A 13,646-nucleotide genomic window follows, 5' to 3' on the forward strand; every position below is an offset into this window, starting at 1 on the left:
GCATACACATACACATAAAATAAGTCTTTAAAAACAGAATTTGCTTCTGGTTGGTCACACAGCTGTTGACAAAGTTTGGCCCAAACCCAAAGCTTGTTTGCTGTAGTTTGGCTGTGGGCACAGCCCCTCAGAGCTCCAAGTGTTGAAGGGTCGGGGCTCCAGGGGGTGTTATCAGGAGGTGGAGCCCTAGGGGAGACCCTTAGGTCACTTGGGACATCCCATCACAAGAGTCTGAGACCTGGGTTCTAGTGCCACAGCCACCTCCACTGAGATGCCACTCTCACCAGAGGCCCAAAGCAGCTAGGCTGCCACACAACACAAGCTGAATAGACTTTCTCCCTCTGTGTTCACTGCCTGGCTGCTCTGTCCTAGTCACAGCACGCTGGTAAATACACTATTATTTTCTTCTTGTGAATGTGCACTAACTCATTTCATGCTCATTGGCCTCTTAAGTCTGGGCATACATGAGTCATGGTTGTCCCTCTCCCAAACATAGTCACTGGAGCTCAGAAAGGCTCCCCAATGGATGAGAAGCCCCACTCTCGAGTTTAAGACTCGAGACAAAACCACTGCAGTCTCCCAATTAAGCGTAACCTTTTTTGAAAAGTGGTCCTTTCTACACTTTGATCCGATGAGGAAGCATTTGAAGATATTCAGGTCAATTGCCTTTAATACAATGAAAAACCAAGAGATTAACTAGTGCTGCCCCCCCCACCCCATGTGCCGCCTTCACCTCAGGACCGATTAGCCAAAGTGATGTCGGCATTTTGTTCATGCATCTTTTTATGTGTCTGTTGCTCACCTCCGTAGCACTAGTAGGAATCATCTCTGAGAGTACTATGCCACTAATCCTCACTCCCCCTCCCAATTAATGACACCCCACGCGAGTCTCCGATGAAAGGCACATTATTAATATTCAAGGAAAAACCCTTGTAACCATTTTAACAGATACAGCTAACAATGAACTAAATTTGCTTTGTGCAAGACAGAGAGTGAGCATCCCAAATTAGTGTATGTAAAAGCTGAAATCCTTCCCTGAAAGGTCTCAGTATCATCCCCAAAGAATATCCGATCAGCAGCAGCGCCGTCAAGATTCCCGCCAACATTATCCCCTTTGTTGTCGGCAGTGGAGAATCAAGCACATCTGGCAAATGTCCTGGCGCTCACAATCTCTCAAACGGCGTCTAATTCCCAATGGTGAAAGAGAACGCCACTGCCTAATCGCGCTTCTCTTCAAAATAGCACCGACTTTTCTTCAATCAGAAACAATGGCTTGGTTTCATAAAAATATCACACGCTGGAGATTATTTGCAGAGAGGCCCATTTTACGCTTGAATCTGTGGGTCCCAGACAGAATTCAAAATTAAGACCATGGACCTCACTTGAATGTGTGCTTGGTTCAGTGGGCAGTGGGAAGAAGGGCTGTGACCTGGCCTGTGCTGTCTGGAGCCTTTGGGAGGAAGAGGAAGATGGTGGTAAGATCTACCACTGAGTGGACATCCACTCTCACGTAGGAGGAAGTCCTGCTGTCAGCCACATTTGACAAGCTGAGGCTCAGTGAGTTTAAAGAATCTCCCCCAGGAAATTCAGCACAGATGGGAGTCATATTCAGGCTCACCTGCATGCCAGGCCCGTTCACAGGGGACGGGCAACCACCCCAGGCAACTCTAGAATATGTCAGCTGCAGACTGTACACCTGAAAATGGAAGGTCAGTTTAGTCTTCAGAAGTTTAAACATCCCAGATGCTCAACAGAAGGGAACCAAGGGGCATGTGAGATGTGGGATGTTATGGCGATTATGAGCACCCCTGCTGCATCCCAGGGATAGGCCTCCACCTCATGTGACACCAGCAGGCTTGGCAAGTAGCTCTTCTGATCGTTCCCACTTCACAGATGGTGAGATGGAGGTGCGGTGGCTCGTGGTCAGCAGAGCTGGAATTAAGCCCAGGGCCAGCTGACTCCAAAGCTAAATAGCCATGGGGTTGGGGCTGGCTCTGAGTGAGAAGATGGGGTTTGCTGGTGGAGGAGCCAACGGCCTTCCCAGCGCCTGAGATGGAGCGGTCTGAGCTACAGATGGCTGCTTTGCTAAGATGGGTCCTCTGCTTACTTTATGCTCAAAATCCAGCTTAGAAAGAGAGTCTTCCAGGGCTATAGAAAGTCAAGACTCCCCTCATCTTGAAGCAGCTGCTTCCCCCAAGATGACCAACCCCAGGCCTGACCCTCACACCGTCAACCATGGTCCGTCCAGCCAGGGCTAGAACCCTGAATTTCCACTGACAGCTGCAGCTTCTGCCCCAAACCCAGGCTATCTCTCGGTGGAGCCTCCCTGGGGTTTTCTGTAAGTGGGCCAGTGAGACTCCCGCACGGCCCCTCCCACTTCTAGCTCTCTAACAAGACAAAAGGCAATTTACCCAAATGTTATAATCACCTGGAGGCTGGCACGCAGGGGCATCCCTGCTTTATCTGTGGCATTGTCAGCAGCACCATAATGAAGGCTTTGTAGAGGGATAATATCACACTTGGAACTGCCAGATAAAATGCCCTTACAGAGCACACATCCCTCCTAGCAGACGTGGATATGAGCCGTCAGCAGAAGGGACACGGAAGCCTCTACTGTGCCAGAAGCTTAGCACATCCCCAGCCTTTGAGGAATCCTATTTTCCCTACTTGACAGATGGGGAAACTGACAATTATGCCTCTGTTAAAGGGAAGAGCCAGCATTTGAATCGAGGTCTCTCTGATAACATAGGTAAAGCTATGGGGCCCTCTTCCCAAACAGAAGTTGGCCTAGGAAGGGTAAGGCTGGTCCATTTGAAAGCTACCCACGGGTCCCTGCCAAGATCCATGCTTGGTAATGGCAGCCTGCCCTTCTTGCTGCCCCTTCCTGACCTACAGAACTGCCCACTGTCACCTTCTCTTGGAAATTCCCTTTCCAACTGCGGGACCATGGACTGTGCTAACAATGCTTCCCTGCCCCCAGGGCAGCCTCCTGAAGGCATCCAGAGGACATAGCTTCCCTTTCCGCAGCTGGAATCAGCCTGGCCAGCATGGTTTGTTTTGTCTCCTTTAATGGAAGTTAGTGCAAGGCCAGAACCCATGGGCAGAAGCCTCACCTCTCTTCCTCAGTTCAGCTCTGGAAGTCAGGGAGGGTACTTAGCTGAAGCCCATACCTAGATCTGAGGGCCGCTAGAGCCACAGGGCAACTCTCGGAGATGCCACTGCGAGCTGGGCACCTTTGAGCAGGTGGCTTACCGTCTCTGAAATGCAGAGTCCTGTGAAAGATGGGAGTAGTTAGCAGAGGACCTGTCATATAGAGTTACAGTGAGCATGGAACTGGTGCAGGCAGTCTAGGGAACAGAGCGTGCTTCTGCCCATGGGGCGGTGCATGCCATGATCACGGGAATGGTGATTTTTGTACTATGGATAGAAAGTTGAAAGCAGATACGTCCTTCACACCACACAGCCAGAGAGCCAGAGTTCCCTGGCAGGCTAGTCTCTGGCCTCCACCCACCTGCTTTTGACACTGCTTTGAAAACTGAACCTGTGGCCCGCTGTTCCCAGATCTCTCCTTGGTGTTTGGTTTTGGGGTACAGGCCTCTCATCTTCATCCTTTCTTATCAACCTTCAGATCCCCTGACACCCGAGACTCGGGTCTTCACTTTTCTCCTGTGTACATGAGGGCTTCATATGACAGTGCAGAGCTTTCCCCAAAACCCCAAATCAGTGCAGGATGGAGAAAAGCACAGACAAAGCAGGCAGAGACAGGAAGCCTGGGGCCTTCAGGGAGCCCAGTGCTCAAATAAACCACAAATGACATGTGGAAGGCAGTCCAACACACTTCCATGTGGCCTGTGATGTTCATGTTCATATTTAATTTAAAATATTGAGTATGAGGTTCTTTCTTCCAAAACTAAGAATGCCCTCATTTCTCGGGTACCCAGAGCTGCAACAGCAGTGAGCTGAATGTCTGACTATGTCCTGTGTGGTTGAGATAATGGCCCAGAAAATGAGGTGCTAAGGCTGACCTTCAAGAGCAAGAGATGGGGTTTGTTAAAAGAACGGGAAGGAACAGTAGGGGTCCTCAGATTTAGCACTCTGACCTGCTTGTGTGTTAGAGGCTGGGGGAGGACTCAAGGGGGCTTCCCAAAGCAGTGATGTCCAGCAGGGCTTTGATGGGTGTGTCCGAGTAGGTCTGAGCTGTGTGTTCGAGACAGAGGATGAAGTGAGTGAATACTGGTTAGGGTGTTTGACTTCCATCCCTCAGACAGTGAACAGTTAGGGCCAGAGCTGCAGAAGGGCTTCTCAGAAAGTGGGGCACGGCCACACCACAGGCTGCAGGGATGAAGACAGCTGTGGCTATCACTGCACCACATCTGTCGCTGGTGAGCCTGTGGAAAGGCTTTGGTTCTGAGCCTGAACCCCCTCCCCTGTGATCCAGAGATGGTAACATTGACCTGCAAAACCAGTGTCGAAGAATAGTTCCCATCCCTCCTGTTTGTCTCAGCCACCCCAGCCTAATCTAGCCTCTGCCAGCTGTACACTGGCTTCCACCATCCACGTAAACCAGAGATCAGCGCAAAAGGAGCAGATGCTATGAAATCAGGGTGACCTTGGCTATGGTACTCAGCTTTGCTGAATTGTCTTATTACTATAGCAGGCATTTCAATTATTAGTGCTCAAATAGTAAAGGTAGGGAAGCAGGAAGAATAGTGTGGTATCAACAGTGTGAATCTCATGCACCCTCCACTCAGCATGCACTTGCTCTGGGGTGGGAGAGAGGCCAGGTGTGCAGTTCCCACTCCTGAATGCCTCCTGTCCACACTGGACACAGATGATGGTTCTAGACTAGTATCACTCACAAGCACAAGTCATGTGTGTTTCGTCACCTCAGCAACAGAAGTGTCCTTCTAGCCTAGGGCCTTCCTAAAGAACTTCTAAGTTTCTTTCTTTTCTTTTCTTTTTTTTTTTTTTTTTTTGTCTCGGGGCACTTTTCCCCTTACCCAGCAACTGAAGCACTCACAACTTCCACCCTAAGCCACACCAGCCAAATTTTCAGAAGCATCCATGAGGTCCACTGAGGGAGGGCATGTGTTCATGGGCCCAGCACCTGGCCCCAGATAGATTCTGAGATTCCTGAGATTCTTAATTCACCCGTCCCCAATGAGAGCTCCTAAGGCCTCTATCCCCATCATTTCAATATATTAAAACAAAATACAAGCTCTGTTTACTGTTGGGTCTCTCCAACTCTTCGTGGTCCATTATTTGACTGCAGTTCTGTTACACTAGCTCTGATTTCTTGGGAGGGTGTGTATAGCACAGAATTCTGGCAAAATGAAGAAACAGCCTGTAAATAGATTTCAAGGATAATAAAATTGTTTTGATTTCTAGAATTAATAACTAATCAAGTTTGAATGCATTAATTATAATATTTATTTATTTCAGTCTTACCATTTCCTTTTTTATTTCCAAGCCTCTTATATCTGAATGGGCCTTGGCAAGCTTGCGGATGCTGGGTTCTGCAGCTCTGGTTACCAAGGGGTGATGTGGTTTGTCCTAATCCACTCCCAAGAGGATACTTCACTACAAGGAGAGACAAGAGCAGCCTACGGCTTCTCACCTGCCTGCAGCAGGCTCTGCCTGGGCAGGGACTTCTCAGTCAATATTGACAGTACTGAGGTCTTCGCCTCTGGCCACCACTACCACCAGAAAAATTCTAAGTCTCCTTTTTGTTGGGAGTTGTGAAAGGAATGCTAGGGCATGGTGCATTGGTCCACCCCACCATCTCATGCATTTGTCATTTGTACTGAAGGTGGGGCAGGGCTATGGGGTGGATGCCTGCCAGGGCTGAACGTCTAATTTGATTTGCAACTCCATCCCCGTCTGGACTCCTGTTGGCATTGACCCCAGGAGTAAAGGGCAGTGTCCTGTGACAGATGCTCTCTGTCCCAGAGCCTGGCCTGGCCCTGGACCCACTGCCAGCCTGGCATGACGAGGTTGGCTGTTCAGGTTGGCAGTGTCTCTTCCTTGTATTTGTGATCCCCACTGCCACAGTCAGCCAGCTCCACGCAGTGTGCCACACATACACCAGAGTTCCATGCATTACAGTGTGTTCCTCACCCTCAAACATAACCACTGGCACACTCACAGGCACACAGTAGAATGGGCATTTGTTCCCTACACACACTAGCAGCTTCACTGAGCCTCCCACTCTGCATCAATGGAGTGAAGAAGGTCACTACATCTCCTAAGCTTTCCTTATGGTAAGTGATGCAGTCCCTTCTCTCGTTGAGGAGGGATGAATGCACACACACACGCACACACATACACATGCACACACCACCTCCCACACACCACACGCACACACAGGCACACACATACATATACACACACTCACACACCCCCACACCACATGCACACACATACACATGCACACTCACACACACACACACCATACACATGTACACTCATACACATGCATACACACACATACGCAACCACCACCACATCACACATATATGTACGTGCATATGAATGCACACATACACACACATATACTCACATGCACACACAAAGCTCAGCCCCACTAGGCTCTGGCCTGGGCTGCCCTCCCTCCCTGAGGTCTGCCGCTTTGTTCATTCTAGGTCTCCTCCCTTTCCCAGTCCACACCCCTCCCCTCACACTAGTGGAATCTGCATAGGAGTGGTAACCACAGGGTTACATAACCCAAAGGTGTGCCAAGAGCCCAGCTTGTGGGTGCCCAGTGACCCCAATTTACTTGTTTTCCTACCACAGCTCACCTGCCCCAACCTGTCCTCTTAGCTTTGAACAGAACTCATTAGCTGAGCTGTGCCTCTTGATCCTCATGGTGCCAATTCTGAGTAAAGACCTCCTCCCTGTGGTTCCCCCCACCCCATATCTGGCAGGGATCCAGAAGTCCCAAGGGTACACTGGTGAGTCCCTTAGGGAACACACCCTTGCAATCATCCAGTTTGGGAATTAAGGACCCACTGGAACAATGTCTAGCTTTCACCTCCTCAGTGTTCATGGAGCACCCTTCTTCCCGGCCAGGACTCCCCTGCCTTCTGTAGGAGGTCTTGTTCAACCCACCATGCAGATGGGATCCTGCCTCAGAAGTGGAGAAGGGCTACTCACCCAGCAAGTGGGTGGCTCTTCATCTGACCCAGGTCTGTCTAGTTCAGAAGTCCTACCTTGTAAAGACAACTAACTTCTGGCTTCTCTCTGGGTCTTTGGCATTCCATGTGCACCAAGAGTTGTCCTAAGCATGTTACAGACATGACTTCATGGCAAAGCTTCCTGGTAGAGACATTTTTAGAGGGACAAACAGGCCCAGCAAGGTGGCAACCTCTTGCCCAAAGTAGTGGCACAGAGCTCCAAAGCCATACTGTGTGTGTGAGTGTGTGCACTTCCTTGTGTGTTGTACACATAGAGGTCAGAGGTAACTTCAGTTACCTTCTTCTGTTGCTCTTTACCTTATTAGTTTTGAGGAAGGGTCTCTCATTGGACCTGGAGCTAGTCAGCAAGCTAGTTTCATCTAGACGGCAAAGGCAGCAAGCCTCAGGGATCCACCCATCCACCCTATCTACAGCGAAGTTACACACTTACACAGATGCTGGTGTCTGGTGTCTGACCTCACGTCCTCACACTTGTCCCACTGAGCCATCTCCCCAGCCCTCAAAAGCCACACTCTTAACCAGTGTGCAGCCATACTGCCCCCTCTCTGCTGTTCTCTTGCAGCCATCCCTCTTGCTTCAGTGTCACGCTCACCTGCAGACCCACTGCTGTCACCTTCTGTGACCTGTGGACAGCTTGGCAGGCCTGACCCATATCTGGCCTATGCAGGCTGGTCCTTCTCCATCTTTGCTGGAAGGGAAATCATAGGCCAGTCAGGCTTGGCGTTCCTGCAAATGGTTAGTCCTCAGGTATGATCCTCGGCCAGGTGGTGAAGCGCCCAACCTATGGCCTTAGGACACAAAAGGCAGCAGCTGCTGGCAGTCCTGGGCCTGTACTTGGCAACTTCCTACTATCTGAGGAGCTCCATTTGTCCAAGGAGGGAGGATATTCTTTTTTTTTTTTTTTGATCTCAGTCCCACAGAGTGAATCTATTACTTTTATGTCCCCAAGTTTACATTTCTTTATTCATTTGTTCACCATATAGTTAGTTATTAAGTACTTTAAATGTTCTGGGTCTGTGCTAGGCCCTGATGATGTGGCTGCTGTTTGAAGCAACCATGACCTTGGCTTCATTGTCAGGGAGGTCTGGCATCCAGACAGGGCTTGTGAGGGTGGAGTGGAGGTGAGCATGAGGGCCCAGTCTACACACATCATGAGTCCTTTGTGTCCAGACAAGTAAATGCATAGGCCCCTTCCCAATCCATAGCCTTTACCACTATTAGAATTTAGACTTCTGAAAGAAATCTCAGAGCATCACCTAGATCAACAGTTGCTTGTGTTAAAAGGAGTAATCTGATGTCCGGATTTAAAGTATAACACAGCTGGCATGTTTAGGCCTTTTTGGATTCTTTTTTTTTTTTTTTTCGCTGAAGACAGAACTTAAGTTCTCCTTGTGCCTATCAGGCTAGTATCCTAGTCTGGTGTTTTAGAAGGCCCAGGTATCCCAGGTTAGCTGGAAACTTCCTTATTCTCTAGCTGCAGACTACTGAGGCAAACCAGGATGGAAAAGGCTTATTCAGATTCACCTGGCGAAGCATTTACTGGTGCCTGCACCAAGAGCTTAGCTCTAGGCCAATGATTCCCAGCCTTCCCAATGCTGGGACCCTCTAATACAGCCCCTCATGTAATGGTGACCCAACCATAAAGTTATTTTTGTCGCTGCTTCATAATTCTACTACCATTAGGAATCATAATGTAGGGTATCTGATATGCAATCCCCAAAGGGGGTTCTCTAATGGGAAGGGCGGCATTACCTAAGAAAGGATGTTAGAAATCCAGTGTGAGGGGCCAAGGGAGACAAATAGTGAATGTTTTCACTTGGGCAACTGGCTGTGCTCAGGGGTCTGGCTTCTCTTGGCGAGCATGGTATCTGATCAGTAAGGAGCACACTCGGTTTTCATGCATTTGAAACAAACAACCATTTTATTTGAGAGCAATACAGTCACATGCCCAGTGTGAGGATCCTACAGCGATTCTCAGCATGCCACATGCCCACGTCCTCTTATTCATAGCCACTGTGTGTGACACACTTGGCAAATTAGTACATTTGTACCGATACTAGTGTTGGTGAACTAATTTAACTAAGGTCTAAGGCTTAATCCAATCCCCTTTCTTTCCCTCACGTCCACTCACACATGTAGTTGTGTCTTTGTGGGCTCCTCTGAAGTGTGGCAGTTGCTCCAGCTTTTCTATTTTATTTAGTGGGTTTTGTTTGTTTTCAGATGGGGTCTCATTATGTAGCCCTGTCTGGTCTAGAATTCACTATGAGCCCAGACTAGACTCAATCTCAGAGATCACCTACCTCTGCTGCCTGAGTGCTGGGAATAAAGGTGTACACTATCATGCCTCACTAGGATTTTTGTTTTGGTTTGGCTAGGAACTGATCTCAGCAACTAGGCTACACCCATAGGTGCTGCTTTTCTTGTTTGGGGGGCAGTTCTAAGGAGCACTGGTCATGTATTTTGTAGGATGTACCTTCATGCAGAAAGTTTAGATGTTTCTCTTCCAATCAGACTGTGATTGTAGGGTTTGGAGAAGAAGCCCACAAAAGTGAGGGCCATTTCTATCCAAACAGAACCAGGAGACAGGTTCCCTGGAGTTTGCTTGCCACTGTCCTGAACCTTGGTCCTAGCTGAGGTCAGTTTCTCCATTGCAAAGTTACTGTGTGTGTGTGTGTGTGTGTGTGTGTGTGTGTGTTTTCTTCTCCCTTCTTTTGGGAGATGGTCACTCTGCAAGGCATCTATTTAGATTTTTGTGTATTTTTGCCAATATTTTATGCTAGAATTTTTACTTTTTAGAAGTATAAAAACATTAGTGTTTTTAGGAGCCTAAAAATCTTTCATGAAATTTCAATGAACAAAACATATAAAAATCACCAAGACATTATACTGCAGGGCAGGACAAAAAAGGCAAGGATTATTTAAAAATTTTTCTGTGATCAGATCACATTAAGTAAACAAGATTTGGAAAACACCCAAAAAACAGGAAGGAAAAATCACACTTCCCAGAGTTACCCCAATTCATTTTATCACTTTTAATTTTTTTCGAGCCGCAATTTTACATGGAGCAGGGATTTCTGCATAAAAGTTCACAGATTTTTGTTGTGGGGAGGTGTTTTGTTTTGTTGCATCATCTTATTATTCTGGCTTATTATCTCATCAAAAGCATTTCCCCTGTGTTGCCATATCGACTCCACAACTATTATTTTCCCTGGCTGCTAAATATCCCCTCCCCATGGCTTACAGTGAGAGCCCACTGCTTCCTCCCCACGCCAGAAGGTTGCTGGCAAGGACAGTATTTAGAAATCATTTGTTAAATGAATGAATAGACAACAAAGTAACCATTCCCTAATTTAGAAATCCACATCACTTTCTGTTCTCTTGATTCTCAACAGTATGGAGACAACTACGACATTACTTCCTTAGGATGGTGTCCCAGAGTGGCATCACCAGATCCAAAAACTTAGGATGATGTTAAATGCACCAAACCAGAAGTCTTCCCCTCCTGTTCCCACTTCCCTTTGCACCACCCACAACTCTGCCAAGGCTGATCATTTACAATTGATTAAAGAGTTCGTGGGGGTGTTTTCCCCATCTTTTTTTTTTTTTTGCTTTCTTCCCCTCCTCCTCCCCTCCTGCCAAAAAAGGAGGAAAATTACCCGAGAAGGTGAAGATGTTCTCAGACAATCATATTAACATATTCCAACAATCGCAATTTGCAAAATAGTAATCACTACTCTCGGGCTCCAGGAGGCATTAATCAAAGCTACAGGTTTAATTCCATTTTAAATATTGATGAAATGTGCTCCAGCAGCCTCACCCTGGCATGGCAGGGCCAGGGGAACCGCGGAGGTGGAGGGAGGGTGGAGGAGCAGCTGCCCGAGGAAAGGCATCTGGGATTCAAATTGGTGGCTGTGCAGCCAGGTAGAGAGTAAACCGAGTAGTGAAGAGGGCTGTTAAGTCCATTGCTGTCAATTTGTAACCATCAGGGAGGGGCCTGAGGACTGGTTCAGCACAATACACCCAGTTTGTCTGGTTTCAGGGGTTACCGCTGAAGAGGCTGCAGCTGCACTGATTCGAATAGCCTGGAGACTTCAGAACTGTAATTATCAACCAGGCTGCTCACAGTGTGGCGAAAGTGGGCTCCACCAGCGGTTAACTCCTTGTGTGCTGACAAATCAGCGCAGCACCCCACCACACACCCTTGGGTTGCCAGCCTTAGCTAGGACATTCAGACAGCCTGCTAGGGGAAACTGAGGCCCAAGGGCAGAACCTTGGTCATTCCCCCAAGGGCAGAACACATTCTCACTAGCAAGCCCTTTCTCTTAAGTCACTTTGAGAAATACTGAAGGCAGGTAGGGGCTAGCGCGAGGGTCACCTACCAGGGGCTAGCGTGAGGGTCACCTACCAGGGGCTAGCTCTTGCAGAGGCAACTTTGGCTCTCACATCATCAAATATGCCTTGGGGTGAGAAGTTAGGCTGCAACCAAGAAGTTAGCCTTACAGCCAAGATGAACTTGGCTGAGATTCCAGAGACTGGGGATCTAAAACCTCACTTCTGGGACACGATCTCCCCAACCCCTGCTGTATTCTTACAGAGACCCAATGAGGTGCAGGGCTTGTGTGACATGTTCAGGTATCCACGAACTTCTAGGTGACCCTAGGGAGTGTCCCTGGGCAAGGGCTGGAGGAGGTTTTCACTAGCCTTCTGCTTTTCAGCTTTCAGTGAGTCCCCTTGGTCCTCAGATTCCAGTGTTTGTCACCTGAAGAGAATGGGTAGTAGTACCCTTCTCCTATGGGAGGCAGTGGGTTAAGCAGAGGTGGAGAGAAAATGCCTCTTTCTGTGGCCCAGAGGAAGCTATCCTGAGGCCAGGGATGGATAGGAAGGGCAGGCAGGTGGTAGGGGGTACAGGTGAGTGAAATGTGTGCAGCCCCATGGTGCTCCTCTCAGAACAAAACCCAGGCAAGTTCTCCCATGTATCCACTCTGCCTGGTGTCCCTGGTTCTGGGAAGCTGAAGGTGACCCTTGGAGAACAGAGTCAGCCATGAGAGCAGCCAGTTACGGAACATGAGGCAATGGTAACAAGCAAAGAACTAGCTGTGCATTTGGCCACAGGAAAAGTGAAACGGACCCAGATGGAAAGAAGGCCCACACAATGCGGCTCACAGCACAATGCCATTTCTGTAAATTAAAAACACATTTGCACACAAAACAAGAGGGCATATTTTACAAAGCTGCATGCATTTTTAGGGGTGCATGCCCTGCTATTAGAGTGGGTCCCTGTTGTGCTGGGGGAGGGACTGGGTGTTATTTAAAAGAGAAAGAGGGAGAAAAGGAAAATCAGATAAATTCACAGAGGGTCCCATAAAGAAAGGGGGGGCGCTGCTTATGGACTGAAGATCGGTGCTCACTCGATTGTGAAGCTTGGAAAAGCGTCAACCATGGGCTGAGATCCTCCCAGGTCTCCCACATGCTGACCAGGAGGCTGGGCACCCTGCTCATCTGCACGGTGGTGGGAAAGATGCACTTGTTGGGGAGGCCATGCGACAGATGCATCCCGTCTCTGAAAGGATGACACCAGCAGTCTCCTCCGTGTCTCCCACTGTCTCCTAGCACTTCTGCCAAAGTCTGGCCCAGTGTGAGCAGGCTGCTGCTTGTATGGCTGTCAGCAGGTGCTTGTTTGAGTGTGAGGCGCCCGCTCCACCCGACAGGATCAAATCAACTCATGATGGCCAAATGCTCTCGGGCTGTCTTCATCAGCTCTGTCCTCAAACCACACACTCTTCTCTAACTTAGTGGTCCATTTTCCCAGCCTAGGAGCATTGCTGAGGGATGCTGTAACAGTTAAAGATCGGCTCCAGCCATTCAGAGCTAAACACCTGGGTCAACAGTTGGTACTGGAAGGCACCCAGGCCCCAAGATCCCACCTGGGGGTCTCCCAGGCCAGGCCTGAGGGTCCTAGTGAGTACAGGTCTAACTGTCTTCTCTCCCTACAGATGATGATGAACATGAGTGGATCGTCAGGACCTGCCGCAAGGGCTGGGCAGAGAAGCCCGCACAGAAACCCAAGCTGTGATTCCCTCTGCCCACGCACGGCTGCCGTTCTAGCTTCGGCTTGAGTTTCAGAATAAAGGTTTCCTGCACTGAATGATCCTGAGGGTGAGGGCTTTAGAAGACACCCCCATTTTACCTGCTTCAGTATCACCTTGGTAGCACTGGGCCCAAGCCTGTCAGAATATATGGATATTGCATTCCCAATTACTTCTTATACATGGAACGTTCAAGAACCTTCATCTTCTGCCATATTTCAAACTGAATGAGCAGCTAAGGGGGTAAAAACCTCCCTTCTGCAGATGGGGAATCTGTGGCTCAGAGAAATGTGACTGGCTGGTGACTCACTAGGTCTCATCTCAGCGATGGCACCTTCCCCCAGGACCGCCTTTCCCTCTGGGTACT

General features: G+C 48.8%; 1 protein-coding gene across 1 annotated transcript in view; it reads left to right on the forward strand.

Annotated features, from left to right (window-relative positions):
* Positions 1 to 13,266, forward strand: part of Morn5 (MORN repeat containing 5) — a 31,522-nt gene extending 18,256 nt beyond the window's left edge. The window contains exon 5 of the mRNA XM_041674962.1: positions 13,187 to 13,266. Within this exon, the coding sequence (XP_041530896.1) occupies positions 13,187 to 13,266 (80 nt within the window). The remainder of the gene's footprint in view (positions 1 to 13,186) is intronic.
* The last annotated feature ends 380 nt before the right edge of the window (positions 13,267 to 13,646 follow it).

This window comes from Microtus oregoni, unplaced genomic scaffold (genome assembly GCF_018167655.1).
Source record: "Microtus oregoni isolate MIOR12 unplaced genomic scaffold, Mior012 000025F_ref0000491, whole genome shotgun sequence".
Lineage (NCBI taxonomy): Eukaryota > Metazoa > Chordata > Mammalia > Rodentia > Cricetidae > Microtus > Microtus oregoni.